Raw genomic sequence first — 24,349 nt, 5'->3', positions numbered from 1 at the left:
ACAGTCTCTCCTCTTCTCTCCTCTCCTCTCTTCCTTTCACCTTTCTTTCCTTTCCTTTCCTTTCCTTTTTTTCCTTTCCTTTCCTTTCTTCCTTATATCCCTCCCTCCCTTACTTTCCAACCCCCTCATCCACAGTTATGTTAATTGCTTTGATTTATATGGCATTTGTAATCTTAGAGGAAAGGTGATTAAAAATGCATGCTCTGGGCATAGAGCACATGGGATCTGAGTCTTGGATTCAGCATTATCAGCAAGATGATCTTTAGTGAGTTCGTAAAAATTACTGTGCCCTGATTTTTCCATCTGTGAAATGGGGAGAATAACAGTATCTGGGCTTTATTTTCCCTTCATTTTTGATTGGTAGTTCGGCTAAGTATAACCTCCCAGGTTGAATATTTATCTCTAGAATTTTGGAGACATTTCCTCCATGGTTTTCTGGTAGTGTAGATGAGTAATCTCGTGATGTTCTAATTCTCTTTCCCTGATTGTGATCTTTTCTATCAGTACCCTCTAACCTTAAAAATTTAGACTCCTGTTTATCTTTGGAGTTGTGAAGGTATATTTCCTTATTTTGACTACAAGATGTTTTCCTTTGCTTAATACCATAAACCTCAGCTTTAGCAGTGTGTATAATGGTAGTACTCATGTAGAACACTAGACACAAGTACTATCCATATGGTTATTTCTCATGTCTAGTTTATTCACCACTGTAAACACAGCAAGTTGCACTGTGTAGAGCACATAGAAGGCATTCAATAAATATTCGTTGAATGATCTCTCCCATAATCCAAATAATGCACAGTTAATAATGCACAAACGATTCAAGGAGCTTACTGCACTTAAGTTTAACTAGAATAAAAAATTCTAGAATTACTGTGATTCCAAGAATATCTGTTGTTATGACTTTTCAGTTAAAACTTTAACTGCCATGTACTTTGCAAAAATTTTCTCTCTTGGTCTTGAAGCAAGCTGGAAAGGTAGATGTCAGTTCTACTTTTCACAAACGAGGACTCTCTGCCTCAAAGATTTGCCTGAAATCAGCCTAGTGGGAAGTGCTGGAGCTGAAACTAGAAATTACATCTAATGGTCGAGTCCAGGATTCTCAGTTGGTAGCATGCATATATGTGAATTATTCTCCTGAGGTCTGTGGCAGTAATTTCATCATATTTTGACAATATCTCAAGAGCCCTTTTTTTTCAGTTTTTCACCCTGCCTGTCTCCTCTTCTTTGGGACTCCACCTTCATTATTATTTTCTTAGACAAATTTTAATCACCTTTATATAAATATATAAATATAAAATACTAGATTTGTCTCTTTCATTTTTAAGATGAAAAAATCAAGCATTTCCTTTATTGATAAGCCAAAAATGTGACTCATAGTATATAATGAGATAAAAAGGAAGACGAGTATACCAAAAAGACTCTATACACAGGGGATTTATCAATTATAGCATTTGCATTTTAACTTCAAAATCATTTTGTCTCTCAGTTCTTCTTTGAATATTTAATTATCATGGAGCATCATTAGTCATTTTGTACTCATTTGCATCTATATTTTATTAGAAAGTGAAGCCAAAGCTCTGAATGCCTAAAGAAAAATCATGCATTACCATCTCCACAAAATATATTACTGAAACTGTTTTAAAATAATATATTTTATAATGTAATTATACTTGAATATTGTCATTTGGGCAACTGACTGCTAAATTGTATGATTATTGACTCATGAGATTCTTTTTATAAATATAAATGAGTTATCTTCCTTTAGCTCTCTCAAAATATAACTTCTTAGTCAAAGCTTACCGTAAATTACATTTTAGACTATGTAAAATCTCAAAGCACTTTTTCAATTCTTTTCAAAAGTCTGATTATAATTATATTTTTTTCAACATTACAAATAAGTCAAATCAAGCTTAAGGGATTTTAACCAACTTGCCAAGATGCCATAGAGTCTTACAGAGAATGAAACATAGGAACCATGACTACAGCTTTTAGTTACAACAACAGGATTGGTTTTCATAGTTCAGCAATGTAAAAATCAATAAAGTGCCTCTCCTTTATGCTTTTGATGAAAACTAATGAGTAAACAAGCTACTGTCTTTGATTAGATACAAAAAATAATAGCTTCCAATTCTGTAAATCCCAAAATAGGTGGCTTTGAAAATTTAATTTAGAAACTGGCATCAGACATCAAAATTCTTACAAATAGAACCATCTGTGATTAGTTTTAGAAAGGTCCCTCAAAAGAAGAAGAAAGGAAGAAGAAATTATGAATGTAAAAGGTTTATACATGTTGACATCAATTATCTTCAACTAAATATTAAAAGGATAAAAAGTTCATCACAACTGTAGCTACTTTGAAAAGTGAAGACATACACTCCCATAACTGAGGCCCTAAGAGTTAATTACAACAGCAACATACAGCTTTATTTTTTAATATGTATTTTTCACTGGCCAGAATAATCCATATTCTCTATAGTACTATGATAAAATGATTTATTTATTTTAGCTGCATAACGCATGTCTCTCTCTCTCTCTCACTCATACATATGACCAAAAAAAAAAGTACACAGCATTCCCAATTAGAAGTTCCCTCTTGAAAACTGCTATGAAAAGCCAGTGCCGCAGCTATTGAGTTATTTTATGTTTCCGTTCAAATCTTAGAAATATTGAATATGAAAACTTGAAGAAATCATAAATGATCTACTACTGTCCTTCATTTCCTAGATGAAGAAACTGTGTTCAGAGCAGTTAAGGACCCCTGACACATAGAATCATGTCTCTAGACTTCCAGAGCCCATCTCTGTCCACTATACCACACAACTTGTTAATTCTGAGCAGCTTGAAGAGAGTCTGAAACCCATCATGATTCTCATAATGTAAATATCCTCAAGAAGAAAATGTATTATTTAAAACCAAACATCTCTTTAAGTAGACAGTATGCCCTTTAGTAAGCAGCTTGTCTATTAGGTTGCAAGAGAAACTTGCACTTACAGTGATAAATCAGCTTACAGGTTGTTATTTCAGAAAATCAGTGGGTTAATCTGTTTTTACTTATGAGAACACAGATTCATTTGCGATATTATGAAGATGCATGAGAGCACTAATACATGGCCTACCAAAATATCTTCCATAATTTTATAATATATTAAAAGAAATAAACCATTATGACGCACTTAAATATAAGAAATAATTAATCAAGTAGTATGTTTGTGCTCATGCAGAACATTTTCTAAGGGAAAAGGGTAAATAAACTAAAACTTTAATATTTAAAAAACATTGAGTGTCAAACATATTCTGGCAAGTCTAATATTACTTAACATACTTTATTCTCTATTTTTGGAGAGAAAATACAGTTGTTCTATCTGTTAGTAATGGCAAAAATCCACTCTAGCTATATGCTAAAAATAATCATCATAATAATAAATTTTAGCAGTGATGCAAGTACTTAAGAAGGCATTTTTCCATCTCTATAGTGATTGCATTTTACTCTTGAGTTCTAAGCACTCCCTCTCTCTCTCCCTGTCTGTCACACACACACACAGAGACACACACAGGACATTCACATCACCTTACAATAGTTATTTACTTGTACACAGCCAAGTTTAAAAAAAATGATTCAAAGCTGGCTCAGTAAAATATACATGGTTATTTCTAACTTAAATGTAACATAGTTTCAACCCTGATAGATCTTTAGCCATATTTATGATCTTTCTTGATGTAAAACTTTGATTTTTTTTAGAATAGCAAAAAGGTAAGAGAAAAGGCAATATTCGTGTATAAAAAAACATCATACATGCCATGCTCTGTAACAAGTTTCTAAAATAACTTTGTCTTTAAAATGCAGAATCATCCAGAAAGTTCATCAGTGGCATTCATTGACTAAATGTAGTAGCGAAAACATTACTACTCCCCTCCCCACTTCTGAATCTTTACTAGTTTCTACTGTGCTTCAAGTCAAAAACAACTGAGCTAATCTCCATGCTTCGCACATAGGCTAATTTCTTTCTATCAGAAAAAGAGTAGATCTAATCAAAAAATAAACTGATGGTAAAATGTTGCACATGTGCCCAGGGAAATGCAAATTATTTACCTAGAATGATTTTTTTTAAAAAAACAGAAATGAGGGAGGAGTGGGTAGATACCAAAGAATAGTTTTGAGTCCTTGAATTTACTCACCAGTTTCCCAGATGCAGGGTCAGTAACAGGAACATCAACCTCAACCCTTTCCTTTGACTCCACAGAAGGAAAGGGGAGAAGAGAAGAGTTTTCCAAGAACCCATTGGGATCGCTTTTTCCGCTCAGTTCTCCAAGCCAGGACTTTTTCTCCCACCTTAGCTGCAGCCTGGTGAGTACAGAAGGGAGAGTGTGGGAAGGCAGTACACCTCCCAACCAGGTAGGATGCGACTCCCAGCAGAATTGAACAAGGGAGCCAATCAGACCTAGAGGATGCTGGCATAAATTATCTGAAAAGAAGTTGGTCCAATCAACGGCCCCAAAAGGCGGGGCTTCCCCTACTAGAAATCGAGCCCAGTAGGGAAAAGGGCTCCGTCTTTCTGAAAGACAAACAAACCTCTTCTCCTTGGCAGCCTCAGAGAAACATTTGAGTGGCCCTGACAGATTTCCCTCCCTAGGGAAAGACGGCTTCCCTCTTCCCTGTAGCCTTCCCTCCTGCCTGACTCTATTTCGGGGATCTGTTTCCTCTCCCGTGTTTGGATTCTGAATCTGTCTTCCAAGGGGGATCCGTGGGGAGTTTGCCGTGCCTAATTGGTTTTCCACAGGCTCGCGAAGGTTCTGATAATTTTTGTTAATTATTGTTGTTAATTTTGTTGGGGGGCGAGGGAGCGTCTCATTTCTCTTTGCAGACCCAGCATCTGGCATGATGCCCAGTACAAATATGTTCTCGGGAGATGCTGAAATATATAACTGAATGAATGAATGAGCGGGCTGGGTGCATTCCTGATAATCACGTTTCCTACCCACCCCCCTTCCGCTGCCTTATAAGAGAGGATTTGCATTCTCCTCTCTCCGGGCACCAGAAGATGATACTAATGAACAATACCAGACAAGAATAATCTCCTTTTACAAAAACATAAACAAAAATCCGATTTTAAAAAAGGTTATTTTAGTCATAGGAGCTGGAGATCGATTACATGTGTAATCCTTGTTCTCCCCTTTGCGTTTGTTGAGTTCCAGTGTTTGGTACCTAACTTCAGAGGCTCTGCTTTGAGTTTGCAGCAGAGCCCAACAGTTGCCATGGCAACTAGAAAGCCTCTGGCAGCTCGAACAAACTGTACAGGCTAAGACAGTGGTGGTGGTGGAGACAGGCTTGCTCTGCCCAGCCATCTTCCTCCTCTATGCCCCCTAAATCGCTGCTTCCCACCGAAGCCCTGGGGTTGGAGTCTTTGGCTGTCATTAATCACCTCACAATCACCTGGAATTGACCAGATTCAGGGGTGAACTGCAATTTACCACCGAGTTACCTCAAAGTATTTGTCTCCCAGCAAATAGTTCAAGGTAGAAGTAACAGTGTTTGTGCATGAGTAGTTGTTGCTACCCTGCCGTCTGAAATCACTTAAAGGAACTGGATGGAGGTAACAAGGTTACAGGTATTCTCTTGCCCAGAATAACAGATGGTGCAGTGCTGGGCTTTTCTCCCCTCTCTTTGACATGCCATCTTTCTAGTCTTCTCTGAAAATAGGTATTGACTTCCTTGTTTTTCTTCTACTACTCGTTAATTAGGAAGCATTATTCTCTTCCACAAAGTATGTTAGTCAAGGTAGCTCATACCAAATAATTTGTATAACAATAAAGTTTCATTATAATAGATTTTGAAGTGAATAAATTTAAAGTTGACTTCAATATGAATCTGGGTAGTTTTTTTTTCTGGCCAATTATGAATATGCTTTTCATAGCTATTTAACTGTTTCATTGGGTGCACACACTAAATCACCATTCTGATTAGCCAGTGAACTAGGAATGAATTCACTAGACGTATGTAGTGAATAACAAATACTCGTCTAGGTACTCTTTGCATTTTGCTAAGATTAGGTAAGTTTTCTGCATATAATCAGTGGCAATATGATATTGCATATTTTTTTTTTTTTTTTTTTTTTTTTTTTGCGGTACGAGGGCCTCTCACTGCTGTGGCCTCTCGCGTTGTGGAGCACAGGCTCCGGACGCGCAGGCTCAGCGGCCATGGCTCACGGGCCCAGCCGCTCCACGGCATGTGGGATCTTCCCGGACTGGGGCACGAACCCGTGTCCCCTGCATCGGCAGGCGGACTCTCAACCACTGCACCACCAGTGAAGCCCGATATTGCATATTTTTATACAACAGAAGTTTATAGTTTTCCCATCAAAAATTCTTAACAAGGTTTTATTCTTATTGTTCTCATACATAACTGAAAGATGCTGAGAACTGTTAAGAGAAATTAATGAAGAGAATAGGTGAAAGATATATCCTTAGGCAGTTACACATTGTCTGTTTATTCTTTTTTTTAATTAGTTTCTGCTTTATAACAAAGTGAATCAGTCATACATATACATCTGTTCCCACATCCCTTCCCTCATGCATCTCCCTCCCTCCCACCCTCCCCTTCCCACCCCTCCAGGCGGTCACAAAGCACCGAGCTGATCTCCCTGTGCTCTGCGGCTGCTTCCCACTATCTATCTACCTTACGTTTGGTAGTGTATATAATTTCCAAACTGGGAAAGTTTCTGTATTTTCTGAAATATATGTTTTTGCCAATTTGGGGCTGAAATTTTTCAAACTTATTTAAATTCTTTCTTTCAAGAAATTTTATCTGAATTTTTATTCCTATGTCTCTTCCTTTGATTTATTTTTCCTTCTTATAATATTTGTCTTCTGGGAAACTGATCCTATTCTGCTGTCATAGTTAACTATAATTCCCTGTAAACTATGTTAAAGGGATCTGAGCCCTCTGGAACCTGAAGAAGGAATGATGATTTTGTATATCAGCCATGTCTTGACGCTGACAGTCTGTCTCATTTGATTTACTAAATCAGTTGTGTGTGTGTATTTATGTGTTTGTGTATGGTGGGAGGGGGAATGACACATAGTGTGAGCTCTGAAAAAAAGCCAAGAAGGTACACTGTGCTCATCAAACAAACCATAGTGTCTCACAGAGGAACACTTATGGAGAAACAGATCAGGTGTCTTATACTGTATACAAATCTAGATTAGAAGGCCAGAAGTTGCTGTAGGAAAGTGTCTGGAGACAGCTCTCTGTCTTCCACTATGGCAGTGGATTCCAATTCTAGGCAATTTGACCTCATGAGACATTTTTCAATGTCTGGAGATATTTTCAGTTGTCACAACTTGGAGGATGGACGAGCTACTGGCATCTAGTAAGTAGAGTCCAGAGTCGCTGCTACACATTCTAAAATGCAAAAGAAAGCCATCCCACAACAAAGAATTATCGAGTCCGAACTCTCAATGGTGCCCAAAATGAGAAGCCCTGCAATATGGATGAAAAGGATCAGTAGAATGATTCCATTGCAGCTGATGATTTCTTCATATTGTCATTGAAGTCACCATACCCCTTCTCCTTCCTTTGACAGTCTGAGCCATAACCATTATTAATTTCATACCTAGTTGTAATGATTATCAACTCATATTTCACAGCATTTTTTTTCAAAATGTATCCAAGTATCACCTTAGAATAAAATGCTTGGAGTATCTATTAAAAATGCAAAGATATGGGCTTCTCCCCAGACCAAATGAATTAGAATCTTTAGCAAGAACCTCTGGAGGTTCTCATGCATCAAAACATTTGAAAACCATTGTCCTATAATTGTCCCACAAAATGACCAGTGAGACAGTGACCTGATTATGTATGTGCAACCCTGGCCTAGCAAAGCTAGCTTTCCATATGATTCACTTGTCCATTATTAATGTATTCATTCAAATATTTATGAATAAATTATGATGTCAGACACTGTACCAGGCACTAAGAATACAATGGTGAACAAGACTTACAACTTTTTGCCTTGCTTTCTTCATCTATAGAAAGGTTATAAGAATTTTTAGTTTACTGAGTTGTTTTAAGGATCAAATGGATGAAGACATGGGGATTGCTTTAAATAGTACATGGATAATAGAGATTACTCAAAAAATGTTATTTGTCATTGTTATTTACTTGTTGAGAGTAGGTTCCAAATCTAATTCATTCACTCCAGCACTTGGTTACAGAATCTGGCACAGAGTAGTAATTTCTAGAATGTACAGTCTAACAGGGAGAATGAAGAAGATTAGGAGACACTGATGTTCTCACCCCACCCTCAAGATTGTCCTGAAACCTGGCTTCTCCAGAGCAAGAGGACATTTGGAGTCGTTTTCTAGTTCTCCTGGTACACTTTTCTTCTGATGGCCACAAACTCTATACTTCAGTCAAAATCACAATTGTAGGTTCCTAAACTTATCACTCAATATCATACTTTTGTGTGTTTGTTTGTTTTGTCCTGTCATATGCTATTCCTTCAGTTTAGAAGGCCCTTCCCTCTTCTTCATCTGCCTCGTCTTTCTTCATTCTTTCTGATTAAGTTTAGGTGTCATTTTTTCCCCCCAAGGAGCCTTTATTGCTTGTTCACTGCATGCTAGTCTGTGATACAGTTTGTCCTATAATAATAGTTAATATTTATTGAGTTCTGACTATGTGTCACCAAGCATTATTCTTAATGGTTCTACATTATAGGTGCATGTAATACTCCCTCCACTTAAAGCAACCATTTCATATTTGTATCATAGAATATAACACATTTTTTAAAAGCATCTGTATTTCTACCCAAATTATCAGTTCTGTGTTTTAAAATTTTATATATTAAAAATTTATAGTACTTATCAAACCTGGTATTGTTATCTGTATATTTAATGTTATTATAGCTTATCTGTATTTAACATTATGTGTACATTTGGTCAGTACCTTTCTCTCCCTATAATTTAGCTCTGTGAAGTCAAGGATTTCATTTGTTTTCATCCACCCACCCCTTTTGTCCAAAGCAATGGCTAGCTAGTACTAGCTAAATACTTGATAAATATCTGTAGAATGAATAAGTATTCAGTGTATAATTAAATAAATAAACAAAAACATGCATAGCTTTATTCATTTTATATACTTCTGGAGCCATTAAGGGATCTCTTTCAACAGCATAGATTCCAAGTGCCCATCTCTAATTAGACAAAATCCAGACCTTGTTTCTTGACTTATTTCTTCTTTTCACACCATGGGAATTAACTATTTTTCCTATTTACCATGATAGAAATTAACAAACCCAAGCATTTTAATTTATGCAATAAGATTATTATTTAAATCAAGCAGAAGAGAGGGCCAGCTCAAAGAGATTTCACAAAACTGGAGACACACACCCTTTCTTTGGTCAATCTCCTTAATCCTGTACCTGGCCTCTAGAGTACAGCAAAGAGAGGGAGTACTGATCATTGGTGGCAGGCAGCCATGGATTTAAAGCATCTAAGTACAGCCCATTTTTTGGTTTCTGTATAGTACTTTCTGAATCTGACCTTTTGCCACTGGTTATCGCTGTTCTTTTTTGTATCTTTCATGCTTTCTTTTCTAGTATTTCTTTTCCAGCACATCTATTTTATGGATGAGGAAATTGATCTAGTAGAATTAGTAACTTTCCCAGGTCACACAGCAAGTAAGTGGCAGAGCTGGGATTTGAATCTAGGGAGTCAGTGTTCAGAGCCCATGTTTGAGCTGCTACGTGATATTGTCTTTACGATGACAGATGAGTCATGATCTCTGCTTTAAAGAAGATAATTTATATTTCTGCCCAGGACACCTTTTCCAACCTCAGGTTAACCAACACTGTTATTTTAGTGACTACATACCAGGACATCACTGTCATGAAAGCCTTCCATATTTTACTTTAAAGGGCCATCCCATAAAAATGTCAAAGGTGGGAAAGAGTTTTTGAAGAATGACCCTTTAGCAGCCATGATTCAAAGGAATACAGTCCTGTTCAGAATATGAGACACTTACAGGAAAAGGTATAGCACTTGGAGATATATCAAAGCCTGACATTTAATGAAAACCTTAAAGATCTTGATGGAGCTTTATATCAATTACTCATTCACCTTGTATATGGCCTAATATATTTTATTTTTAAAAAGTCTCACTAGCAGGACTGGCATTGAAATGCCCCAGCCCCAAGGGCATCTTTGAATGGGTCCTATGTCGTAACTAACTCCCTACTTATCTAGTTAATAGCCTGCAATATGTCTTTTTTTATGGTTTTGACTAGCAGCTAAAGAATAATATAGTTTCCCATGGCCATTTAAGCTCCACAGAGAGAGAACGTCCTTCTACTTGCATATTTCCTCCCTAATTTGTCTTACAGTAGCTCTTGGGCCAACAAAGTATGCAGTGACAACATGGATGTATCAGAAAAGCATTTATAGTCCTCAAGTCTCCTTTTAGACCACAAGGGGGTGCCATGAACACCAAAAGAATTGTTCTTATTGACAGAAATCTGGGGAGCCTTTATGAAAATAAATTTTAAGTATATTGGATCAGGGTAGAAGGATTATAATGCTGGATGGGTCAAAATGCGTTGAAATGGGTATATTCCACTAAGTGAAGATTCTGGATTCAATATGTTTAATCAAGAGTATTTCTAGCAGTTTGTTTTAATGGCTGACGGATCCTTTACCCAAAAGTAGTAAGTTATGAAGTTAAAACATCCATGATACTGAAAAGTAGGTACCTGAAGTTTTAAGAATAAATAGATGTTAGCATGGATTTGTCCTGTTCACCAACTCCAATCTATGCCCCTAAATTTGTCCAAGCACACTCCCTTAATGTATTCATCAGGGAAGCTCCAGAAGCCTTGAAGAGCTCTTGGGTGGCTATTGTCTGTAGGCCAGAGATGATAGTGGGAACTCCTGCCATCAAACTGGATTCCCAAATGCAATGGAGATAATGGGATCTCAGGGATTTTCTGTATTCAATGGGCATGATAAAATCCTAGAATATCAGGAGTCAAGTGGCAGCACTTAATCACCAGAGTAAAGATGGATATAGGTACAGAAATGTACACCAGAAGCAACACAGTAATCAGCATAGTCTGAGCTGCAGAGATCTTTGGTGTTTGTTAAATTATAATGGTGTCCTTGGAACTGAAGTAGATGATCAGCCTATAGAACCTTACTGATGTGTATAGTCAGAAAAGCATTAGGTCTTGTGAAGAAAGATGTGATTTGAATTATCACAAAAGAGTTCAAGCCCCTCAAACCAGTTTCTAGTCTTGAGTCTAGAGCATCTTAATGAAGGAGAGTTGGGTTTTGCTTAAGGAAGATTGTAGATACACAGACAAAAATTTATTCTGTAAATTTATGTCCTATTCTTCCTCCCAGAAGTCCTGCTACCATTTATCAGAGTGACTGTAGAAGCTGAATAACCAGATTCTTTGAGATTATAAGGCCCTGGTTTTAACTTACAGCAATTCCTGGAGATCCAAAATGCCACTGTGGTCCAGTGTAGCCATAGTAGACATCTATAGAGATGAGATGATTTATGGTTTGGGGTAATTCCAAGGTAGGCCTACATGCACCTGAACCCATCATGTGATTTTATCCCAGGTATACAATGCATAGTTGTGAGGGACATACTCAGCAACTTGTAGAATACCAAATTAATTCTTTGACCTGTGGGGAAAAAAAAAAAACAAGAAAAGCCCCAGGACTCCCTTTACCTACCAATATAATAAACAAAATTTAATGTTACATCTCTGTCACATCAAGGATGTAAAAGATGAAGGAGTGGTACTTCTTACTAAAGATACATTTAGTTTGTCTATTTGGCTTATACACAATGCAGATGGGTATAAGAGCATAAGAGTAGATTATCAAAAATTTAATTAGGTAATGATTCCAATTGCAGCTGTTATCCCAGATTTGTTTTTATTACTGGAATTTCCAGAGTCTCTTGATACCTGATGTGTAGCAAACATTTCAGTGGTGAAACTCATTAGAAGTTTACTTTCAGAGGAGAGGGTCAGAATACACTGTTGCTGACTTACCTCAGGGCTAAATCAAACATCCAGCCAGTAACATAGTCTAGCCTAAATGGACCTTGACTGTCTTTTTATTTTATAAGACATCATGATTTTCCATTAAGTTGATGACACCATTCTGATTGGATCTGGTGGACAGGAAGAAGAAACTACTCTAGACACCTTGGTAAGACACATGCATACCAAAATGTGGGAAAAGAATTCCACAAAAATTCAGGGTCTTGTTTACACATTGATGAAATTACTAGGGGTTCAGTGACCTGGGTGTGGAGATATTCCTGTGAAGGTGAAGGAAAATTTGATGCATCGGGTCCTTCCTATCATTAAAGAAGGAGCATAATGTCTCTTTGGATTGTAGAAACAACATATCCTTTATTTAGGGGTATTACTCCAACCCATTTACTGAGTAACCTTAAAGTCTGTTTTTTATTAGGGCTTTTATTATTTTTATTAGGACTCAGAAAAAGAAAAAAACTCTGCAATAGGTTTAGACTACTGCATAAGAGCCTCTACCACTTGGGCCAAAAGAGAATACTAATCCAATTATGTTTGAAATGATTGTAGCATATAAGGAGGCTGTATGGCACTTATGAACGGACTCCTGTTAATGAATCACAAAGAAAACTTTTAAAATTTTAGAGCAAAGCTGTGCCATCCTCTTCAGATTATTATTTTCCTTTTAAGAAATAGATTCTGGCTTGCTACAGGTCTCTAGTAGAGACTGAACACTTCACTTGAGACACCAAGTTACCATACAACCTGAGTTACCCTTCATGAACTGGTATTGTTGGCATAGGCAGAAGTCCATAGTCAAACGATAGCAACACATAAGCGATCAGGCTTGAGTGAGGCATAGGCTGAGACACACAAGCAAATAGCTAAAATGTCTATGGCCTTTACTCTAGCTCCTTTGCCCATCTCTCTCAATCTTCACCTAGCATCTCATTAGGAATTTCCTATAAGTAGTTAACAAGATAAAAAAAAAAAAACATCAGGCCTTATTTACAAATGATTCTGTAGACAAAAGTAGACAACTTCAGCTTGCTCCAGGACCTCCAGAATAAAGTGAAGAAAACTCCCAGTAGGCAGAACTTTGAGTAGTATAACTGTTTTGTTAAATTCTTTTTTTTTTAAATGAGAGATTGTCAGAAGTAGAATCTTCATTGATTTATAGTTTGTGTCTAAAGGTCAGAGACTTGGAAGAGACACACTTGGAAAATTGGTGGCAAGAGAATGGGGAAGAGATATTTGAATAGACCTCTCTGAAGAAACACAGAATGTCGACATATTTTTCATTCCATCTATGATTGTCACCAAAGATAGCCTCACCAGAACAAGAACTTTGTATTCAAGTGAACAAGATGATGTTCTGTGTGACTATCAGTTACCCTCTTTCTCCAGCCACCCATGTCCTTATAGACTGTCCTTTTACACGAAGTGATGAATGTTATACATAGAGTCAGTAATATAGATTCACCAAGTATGGTCTGACTTGGCAAGTTTCCAACCAGTCAATAACAGATACTAACACTTAGCTCCAAATATGATACCATTGCACAAGGCCATTAATTAGCCACCTGATAGCAGGTGGATTGAATTGGACCCTTCCATGGATTCCATTTTCTTCTGCAAATTACCTGAGTTGTCAAGATTGGAGGTTGTGAGAAACACCCCAGTTTCTAGTTTTTCCTTGCTCTCTATCCCTTCACAGCCAGCTTTCTTCCACAACTGCTACCCCTGCTGACCTATAGCCATTTATCACCAACCACCACCCATGAAATTCTACAGAAGTCTGACTCACTTTGAACAAAAGGGTGGTCTGAGAGAAGTCCAAATTATAAAGTCTCCAAGAATATTAGTGTCTAAGTTTGGGGGAATAAATATTGCCTAATGTGTTGATTCACAATGTAAAATGTATTTTTACATTAAATCTTTATGGACAGATTCTACATATACACAATTATCATCAGATATTGACATCTATTTTTCTGTATTTCTACACTGTGTATGTGTTCCATTTATAGCAGTAAGTATTTTATATTATGGTGTTTGTCATAACACCATATGGCACACTCTCTGTAGCTGGGACTCTCTCTTTTGTCTTTGTGTCCCTAATAATACCTAGCTATAGTAGGTACACTGTAATTGTTGGATGAAAAAGAGTGAATTTGTGAACTATCTGTCAGTCAGTCTGTCTGTTTATCTATTTAGATAACTAGCTATAGAAATAAGACCAGCATTTAAGTCATGAAAACATAATCAAGAATTGAAGACTTGTCACAAATTTGGGTACACAGGATGGGATGTCAGGGTTAATATGGGGAGAGGTTTCTCAGCAGAAATTGGGATGGTGCAAGGATCTGGTGCAAGTTAATTTTTACTGATCAAAACAAGACTTAAAAAGTTAATCAGGTAAATTATGTCATATCTCATGGGTAAAAGAGAGGAATATATTTGTCCGGATATCCAGGGTAGAACAAGAGTATGGACAACTAATCTCTGAAACAAATTATGAGGCATAGAAGTGAGGAATGTAAAACAATGTCAAATTCATATTAAACTATTTTACAAGTGGAATCGATGGAGAGGAGAAAGCATCTACAAATTTACACAACACATATGCATAATATTGTATTTCCCCAATACTAAGTATTTGATTAGTAGAGCTGATTCTTAAAAGTCTTTAAAATATTAATTTCTGTCATACTTTTCCATCAGAAGAATTATGAACATCAGTGTGCTATTCTCTGAAAACTGGATTTTATTTTAGAATTACAGTATTATTTCTTCAAAGTCAGTAGTTCCCTTCATAATGGTTCCTTCATTATTGCTAAAAACATCCATAAATTATTCTGCCCAGAACAAATGTTTGAAATGGTTATGAAGGCGTGGAATTAACTGCTATGGTCTTTAGGAATAAATTTATCATCAGTAATTTGTTTTCATTGAGAAGAAGTTTAACTTAAAGAACATGTTAGATAATTTCATGTCTCTGTAAACATTGAAAAGTAGTCCAGGACTTAGTAATTTTGGAACCATATTTCCAAACCAGGCTATTGAACAGAAAGGCCTAGTGGAGCCTTTAAAGATAGAAATTCTACCACCCTGTACAACCTGATTCAGAGTTTCAGTAGGTAAAATCCTGAAATTGGTATTTTTAACAAGCTTCTCAGGAGATGCTTAAACAAATGATATATAGACTTCCATTGAAACCACTGATACCATATACAATGGCAAAATGCATTCAATACATATTTGCTCACTGAATATATGTGACCAGCTTTGCAGCTTTGCTAAATGTATCACATTCCAAGGAATGTTAAAATACTTCCAAGAACTTAACAAGTATTTATAAGACAACATAATGGTGATCCTTCTCTTAGGGTTTGATGACCTCTTAATGAAAAGATGAATGGGATTCATAGTCTTTGAACTCCATTTTACATGAATAATATATATGTTTTTTTCTGAGAAGAAGCTTCATCTCATTCTCATTGATTCAGCAAATATTTGATTATCTATAAGGGATTCTTTCTTCTCTTCCCCGAAGGTTAAGAACTATTGCCCTAAATTACTCATATTGCTGTTGATTTTCATTCATGCTCTTTCCTCCAGGCTCACAACTAACATCATTTAAACTTTAAGCAAAGTGCAATTATCAAGAATCTATATACCCTTAGAATAAAAAGGAAGATGTGTGATCAGAAAAAAAAAGCCAAATAATATCATTTTTCCACATTAATATACATGTGGAATAGCCTCAGAGGTTTAATTTTTTCATCTTGGAATTCAAGACAGATACGGTTGCTTTGAGATAACTTCATCAACCCTCTCAGTTGACTACATTGCAGGAACTTGCTGCCAACAGACAAGGTGGAGGGTCATAGCTTTGAAGTCCTTGGGGTCCATGTTGTTTCAGACTGTTTAGTAGCTGTAGTCTGTGTGGATTTAAAGTTGGTTAGTCAACCAAACAAGGACAGAATAGATTTAGTTGATCAATGTCACCTTGAAAGAAAATTAAAAGGCATTTTTTGCAAGACTGAAAAATAGGAAGCTAGAAGAGAAAGCTTACTTATATGCTGGATGACAGAATTTAGCTTTGGGAAATCTTGATGCAGATAAAACCTAACAGAAATGAGTGTAAAGAACATTGCTTATATCTCATGATTAGTGAGATATAATTTACAATTGGTAAAATTTACCCTGTTTAGGAATACTATTCCATAGGTTTTGACACTTGTCACTATGAAGATATAGAATATTTCTACTATCCAAAAATTTTCAACATACTTCTTTGTAGTCAATCCATCTCATACTCAGTCCTGGCAATCACTGTCTTGATATCTATCTCTGTTCTTTGCCTTTTCTAGAACGTGATATAAACAGAATTATAAAGTATGCAATTTTGTGTTCTTGTGTCTTTCATTTAGCATAATGAATTTAAGATTCTGCTCTATTAGATGTTATCAATATTATGTTCCTTTTATTGCGAACAATATTTAATTGTATGGATGTACCAAGATTTATTTATCCATTCACCAGTTGACGTATCTTTTTCTTGCTTCCAGTTGCTGCTATAAACGTTTGTATACAGTCTTTTGTGGACATATGTCTTCATTCTCTTGGTTAGATGCCTGGGGTGGGGATTACTGGGTTGTATATTATATTAAAATATACTATATTATATATTATATTGTATTCATAGATACATCTTATATATTATATATGAACTGCTAAACTGTTCTCCAAAGAGGCTGCACCACTTGCTTTCCTGGAGGCAGTGTATGACAGTTGCTCTGCATTCATGTCAACACTAGGCATTGCCTATTTTTAACCATGCTAATATGTGTGTAATGAAATCTCATTTTGGCTTTTATTTGCATTTCCCAAATAAATAAGGATGTTGAACCTCTTGGATGTGCTTGTTTGCCATCCATATCTCTTTCATGGTGAAGAATTTGTTCAAAACCTTTTTTTCCCATTTTTAATGGTTTATTTTTGTTACTATTATTATTATTGAATTGTTTTTAATGGGTATATGAGTTGCAAATACTTTTTCCAAGTCTGTAGTTTTTCTTTTTATTTTCTTCAGTGTCTTTTAAAGACCAAAGGTTTTTAATTTTGATGAAATACAGGTATCAATTTGGTTTCTTTCATGGTTTGTGCTTGGGATGATCTAAAAACATTTTTCCTAATCCAAGCTTGGAAAGATTTTCTCTTATGACTTCTTCTAAAGTTTTGTAGTTGTATGTTTTGTGTTTAATTCTATGATCCAATTAGTGTTGATTTTTATGTATTGTGCAAAGTATGCATCAAAGTCTCCTTTTGTTCATGTAGATATCCAAATGGTGCATCACCATTTGTTGAGAAGACTATTCTTTCTCCATTGTATTACCTTGCCAACTTTTGTTGAAAATTAATTACTGTTATATATGTAAGCCTATTTTTGGACTCTATTCTGGTCCAATGACCCTTAGGCCAATATCACACTATCTGGATTAGTATAGATTTGTTGTAAGTCTTGAAATCAGAAATTGGGAGTTCTCATACTTTATTCTTTGCTTTCAAAATTGTTTTGACTACTTTAGGCTCTTTACATATCCATAAATATTTTCAAATAAACTTATTAATCTATAACAAAACAAAAAGCAAAAAAACCTGCTGGGATTGTGTCTGAAATTGCTTTGGATGCACAAATCAATTTGGGAATAATTGATATTTTAATAATATTGAATCTTCCAAATAAACGTTTCATTTAGTTAAATTTTCTTTGATTTCTCTCATTGATGTGTTAGTTTTCATCATATTCATCTTATACAGACTTTGTTAGATTTTTCCCTAAGTGCTTCACATTTTTTGATCCTATTATAAATACAATTTTTTAAATTTTGATTTTCAGTTGTTTACTGAAAGTATAATTTTTATTTCCCATTTATTAATTTTTATTTTTTAAGTCGACTATATTTTGTTAAAATTATTCCTATAGATGTCATTTTTCATACTGTTTTAAATAGTCTATTGAAATTTAAATTAAAAGATTTTTTATCACTGGTATATATAAAAAATGATTTTAGTAGGCCTTGTATCCTACAACCCTACTAAATACATTCATTGGTACTAGAGAAAATTTGTAAATTCTTTGGGATTTTTCTATGCAGACAATTATATCAAAGTATGAATAAAATAAATTGTAGTTATTTCTTTCTCATCTCTATACTTTTAGTGGTTTTTTTTTGGCCTTATTTTACTGGTTAAGATTTTTATTATGATATGAGTAATAATGGTTAGAGAGGACATCACTGCCTTACTCTCCATCTTAGCAGGAATGCATTTGTCAATATTACTGTACACATATGAATACATATATATATATATGATATTAGCTGCTTTTTTTTTTTTTTGGTAAATGCCTTTAACCAGGTTGAGAATGTTCCCTTTTATTCCTCCTTTGCTGACAGTTTTTATCATAAATGTCAAACTCTTTTTGGAAAAGGCAAGGAATGAAGTGTTCCTAAAAGCCTCTGGAGAGAGTGTATCTTTGCCAACTCGTGATTTACACCCACTTATACTGATTTCAGGCTTTTGGCCTCCAGAAATGTGAGAGAATAAATTTCTTTTGTTTTAATCCACCAGATTTGTAGTAATTTGTTATGGCAACTAGAAGAAACTAATACAATATTCTTGAGGGATATTTAGTAGGATTTTTCTTCCCCCTCATAAAATGAGTTGGAAATTCTCAACTTTCTTCTATTTCTTGGAAGAATTTGTGTATAACTGGTACATTCTTCCTTTAATGTTTGTTAGTATTTGCCAGTGAAGTTATCTGGGCATGGAGTTCTCTTTGTTGGGAGGTTTTTAACTAGAAACTCAATTCCTTTAATAGACATGTAATCAGCCCTGTTATCTATTTCTTCCTGAGTGAACATTGGAAGTTTCTATATTTTGAGGAAATTGTACATTTTATGTAAATTACTAACTTAGTGACTTAAAATTGTTCATAATTTTGCCTTAATGTCCTTTTAACTGGGGTTTGGCAAACTATAGCCTGAGAGCCAAATCTGGCCCTGTTTTTATACACCCCACGAAGTGAAAATGTTTTTTACGTTTTTAAATTGTCACAAAAAGAGTCAAACAAACAAGAATATGCTACATAGGCTGTATTGTGGCATGGAAATTCTGAAGTATTTATTATTGGTCCATATAAAGAAAAAAAATTACCAATACTTGCTATGATGTCTGTAGGATCTAGAGATGTCACTTCTTTCATTCCTGATTTTGGTAATTTGTGTTGTTGTTTTTTTTAATCGATTTTGTGATCAATCAGGCTGAGAATTATTAATTGTATTGATCTGCTCAAAGAACCACCTTTTTTGCTTCATTGGTGTTCTTTAGTGTCTTTCTGTTTTTAATTTAAATGATTTCTGTTCTTATCTTTATTTTTTTATTTCTTCTATCCTTCTTTTTTTAGTTTTAATCTATATATACCTTTATAAATAAAGTAGTTTCTTTATAGGTCATATGTAGCTCAGTCTTGTTTTTTATCCAATCTGATAAGCCCTTCATTTTATCTGGGGTGTTTAGACCATTTCAGTTTAACTTGATCTGGGATATGATTAGTCTTAATCTATTATATTAATCCTTATTTTCTGTTTGTTCCATCTATTCTTTGTTCTTTTTTTATCCTTTTTCAGGTCTTTTTGTATTAATTATTTTCATGATTTCATTTATTTTCACTACTACTTATATCTCTTTTTGAAGTTTATTTAGTAAATATTTAGTTTGAAATAATTTCAGACTTACAGAAAATAATAATAAAAAGAAATATAGGGACACTCTTCTGTGATAGTCCCAACTGTAAAATTCTCCCCACACCTTTGATTACTTTTTCTGTATATACATATTCTTCTTCATAATATTGTTACTAATCATTATCATTATTATTGAACCATTTGAGGGTAAGTTGTAGACATGCTATCTCTCAACTCTAAATACTTTTGTGTGTATTTCCTAGGAGCAATGATCCAAATTAGGAATTTAAGATTTTTACAATACTACTATATAATTATAGACATTATTCATACTTTGACATTTGTTCCAATAATGTTGTTTATAGTGAATCTATCTTTGTCTATTTTACCCTTGATATTTTTTAAGAGAGTAGACAAGTTATTTTGTAGAATGTTCCTCTGTCTGGAGTTTTCCAACATTTCCTTCTGACTAGGTTTATGTTACATGATTTTGGCAAGAACACAAATGAAAATATTTTGTGTCCTTCTCCAAACATTATACCAGGAGGCACAGGTTATTTTTTTTTCACCCATTTCTCCCACAACGCCATTCCTCACCTCTGGCAACCACCAGTATGTTCACTGTATCTATGAGCTTGGTTTTGCTTTTTGTTTTCTTTTTTTTTTTTTAAATTCCATGTAAAAGAGAGATCATAAAGTATTTGTCTTTCTCTGGCTTATTTCACTTAGCATAATACTGTCTAGGTCCAGCCATGTTGTCACAAACATGACATGTAGGATTTTATTCTTTTTTGTGCCTGAGTAATATACTTACAATTCATATCACAATTTTTTTATCCATTCATCCATTGATGAACACTCAAATCGCTTTCATATCTTGGCTATTGTAAACAATGCTGCAATGAACATGTAATTGTATATGTCTTTTTGAGTTAGTATTTTCATTTCTTTGTATAAGTGGATTTGCTGGAGCATATGCTAGTTACATTTTTAACATTTTTAGGAAATTCCATACTGTTTTCCAGAGTGATTGTACCAATTCACTTTTCCATCAACAATGTACTTAAGTTCCCTTTTCTCACATCCTCACCAGCACTTGTTATTTGTTGTTGTTTTTTTGTAACAGCCATTCTAACAAGTGTGGGGTGGCATCTCATTGAGGTTTTGATTTGTATTTACTTGAAGATTAATGATGTAGGACATCTTTTCCTGTAACTGTTGGACATCTGTTGGACGTCTGTATGTCTTCTTTGGGAAAATGTCTATTCAGATCTTCTGCCCATTTTTTAATTTGATTGTTTGTTTTGTTATTGAGTTGTATGTGTTCTTTATATATTTGGGATATTAGCTTCTTATCACATATATGATTTGCCAATATTTTCTCCCGTTCATTGGGTTGCCTTTTCATTTTGTTGATGGTTCCCTTTGCTATACAGAAGTTTTTAGTTTGATGTAGTTCTACTTGTTTATTTTTGCTTTTGTTGCTCTTGCTTTTGGCATCAGATTATAAAAATCATTGCCAAGACCTATGTCAAGATGCTTACTGCTTATATTTTATTGTAGGAGTTTTATAATTTTAGGTCTTATGTTCAAGGCTTTAATCCAATTCGCGTGTATGTTACTCATATTTCTTTTTCTTAGTAATAGCCATAGCACTTACAATATTCTTCTTTAACTTATCACATTTTACATTCAAATAACATTATACCAATTCACAAAGAGTTTAAGAAAATTATAACAGTATAGTTCCAATTATGCACTCCAATCCATTCTACTATTGTTCTCATAATTTTACTTTTATATATTCTGTAAGGTCCACATTATATTTTCACATTTTTGCTTTAGAGAATCAAATATGTTTTAAAGTATTAAAAATATGAAAGTATGTAATTTCTATTTACATCTGTTTTGTGTGTATTATTTTCCACATTCTTTCTTCTTTGCCTAGATTGAAGTTTCTATCTGGTATCATATTACTTAACATGGTCTGAAAAATTTCTTAACATGGCATGCTGTCAGTGAAAAATGTTCTTAATTTCATCTTAGTTTTCTGTAAGATATATTCTTTGGATGTACAATTCCACTTTGAGTGTTTTTATTTTTTTCCCAGTCCTTTGAAGATGTAAAACTCTTGTATTCTGGCTTGCATAATTTCTGATCAATAAGATTATTTTTATTTTTTCTTGATGTGTAATGTTTTCTTTTCTTTCCTGATTGCATTCAAAATTTTGAAAATCTTTCCCCCACACACACACATTTTAACTATGATGTATCTAAGTGGGTAGTTTTTTTATCTGTTTGTTTCTCTTTGTATATATACTGATTAAGATTCTATGGGCATTTTGATCATTATCTCTTCAAATATTTCTTCTGCACCCAAATTTTCTCTTCTCCTTCTGGGACCCCAATTATACATATACTTGACTGTTCCATGTTTTTTCTCTGCTCTTGGATTCTCTCTTTTTTCTTCTTTCTCTCTTTTATGTCCCTCTACTAATAAATACATTAAAGGAATTCTTTATATCTGGTAACATTTTTAGAATTCTAGTATTCTTATTTTACCTTCTTATGTTATCTATCTTTTTACTAAATTTTCCTCACACATGTATGTTGTCCACTTTTGCCACTAGATCCTCTAACATATTAATTTTAGTTATGTAAATGTCCCTATCTCATAATCCAAGACTAGAGCCATCTCTGAGTCTGATTTTGTTGATTGCTTTATCTCTTGACAATAATTTTAATTTTTTGTCTTACATTTTTCAATGTCTCATAATTTTCTTGAGTATCAGGAATTGCACGTAAAATAATAAAGACTGAAGTAAATAGTGTTTATGCTCGTAAATGGTCATGCCTCTTTTGTTATGCTGTTAGTGTAGGGGGATGAGCTAATTTAGTTTGTAGTTGAACTCTATTTGGGTTTTGTTATTGCTATTATTATCTTCAGGATACTATGATGGTTAATTTTCTGTGTCATCTTGACTAGACTAAGGGATACCAAGATAGCTGGTAAAAAATAGCTTGTTTGTCTGTGAGGGTATTTCCAGAAGAGATTAGCATTTGAATTGGTAGATGTAGTAATTAGGATTGCCCTCACCAATGCATCATTCAATCTGTTGAGGGCCTGATTAGAAGAAAGAGGCATAGGAAGGCAAATCTACTTGCTCTTCTTGAATGGTGATATCCATCTTCTCCTGCCCTAGGACATTAGAGCTTCTGGTTCCTGGGTTTTTGGACTCAGACTGGAACTCATATCTCTGGCCTCCTGGTTCTCAGTCATCTGGGTTTCGACAGGAACTACACTAGCTTTCCTGGGCCTCCAGTTAGAGATAGCTGATCATGGGACTTCTCAGCCTCCCTGATAACATGAGACAATCCCTTATAATAAATCTTTTTCTACACGTCTGTATGTATATATCCTATTGGCTTTATTTCTCTAAAGAACCTGACTCATACTGATACATATTCTTCAAATTCTTCTATTAATGGGCTGTTGTTTCCTTGTGTAGAAAGTAGGGAATAGAGAAACAGACATTTTTTAGTGGCCCTCCTCCTCTTTCAACTTTAATCATTTCTGCACACCTGCAACCACAGATAGGCTCTTTCTACATGACCTCACCCTTCCTAACGCCAGGCTATTGCTGCTTGTCACTTGTTGCTTGAACTAAGTGGGATGTGGAGATAGTGGTTCACTAGTGCCCTGGTCCAGCCTCAGTCAGAGACTAACCTGGTGTTATCAGACTTGGGAATAGGACTTTCTATGCATTTATTCTCTTCCTCCTGATGGCAGCCAAGCTCTTCTTTATGACTTCAGCTGGTCTTGGGTGAAAGGTTCTACAATATTCTAAATGAAAATCAGTTCAAATTAAGTATATTATTCTAAAATATTTGCATATACAAAGTAAGCTGTTAAAATTGAGAAATACATCAGCATATAAAATTGGTAATAGCTGCCATTAAATGAATAATTACTTTTTAGTAGTATCTGTGTTGTGTTTTTGCATATATTTAGTATTTCATTTAATCCCTGGAAGAAATCTTCCACTTTATATTATTATACTTATTTTATAGATAGAGTAATGAAAACTCAGAGAAGTTAAATAACTTGCCCAGGATTACACAGCTACTAAATGGCAGAGCTGGTATTTAAATCCCAGATCTTCCTGACTCCAAAACCCTGCTGCTTTCCACTATACTTCAAAAGAATTTAAGTAGCTACTTAAAGCTAAAAGCATAATTGCTTCATTTAGCTAACATGATGCTAGCAAAACATCAAAGAAGGGAATTGCAAATTGGATACCAATGGTAATAAAGCATTGATTTCTTTAATCATAAAAGAAACTTGGGACTTGAATATCCAAAATAACTAAAGTGACTTTTTCCACCTAAATTTAAAGATATCTTCTCAAAGTTTTTCTTTTCATCTTAATTTAGTAGATGCATGGGTTTATTGACAGTAATTTATGATTATAAATTAAACTCAGGGTATCAGAATCTATTAATGAAGAAATCAGTCTCAGAAGCCTCAGCTTAAGTGTCTTTGTTATA

The 24,349-nt window shown here is 34.7% G+C and overlaps 1 protein-coding gene across 2 annotated transcripts in view; it reads right to left on the bottom strand.

Annotated features, from left to right (window-relative positions):
- Positions 1-4,298, bottom strand: part of GABRG1 (gamma-aminobutyric acid type A receptor subunit gamma1) — a gene marked incomplete at both ends in the record, with an annotated part of 51,699 nt that extends 47,401 nt beyond the window's left edge. Inside the window, one exon of one of the 2 annotated variants that reach the window (XM_081233332.1) lies at positions 4,180-4,298. In XM_081233332.1, the coding sequence (XP_081089458.1) occupies positions 4,180-4,283 (104 nt within the window). The remainder of the gene's footprint in view (positions 1-4,179) is intronic. The other variant, XM_081233333.1, reaches the window with a different exon arrangement.
- Between the last annotated feature and the right edge of the window lie 20,051 nt (positions 4,299-24,349).

The sequence above is a fragment of the Mesoplodon bidens genome (genome assembly GCF_964165515.1).
Source record: "Mesoplodon bidens genome assembly, chromosome: 1".
NCBI classification, from domain to species: Eukaryota; Metazoa; Chordata; class Mammalia; order Artiodactyla; family Ziphiidae; genus Mesoplodon; species Mesoplodon bidens.
The sequence above is the reverse complement of the archived record's forward strand: the minus strand, read 5'-3'. Positions and strand labels throughout refer to the sequence as shown.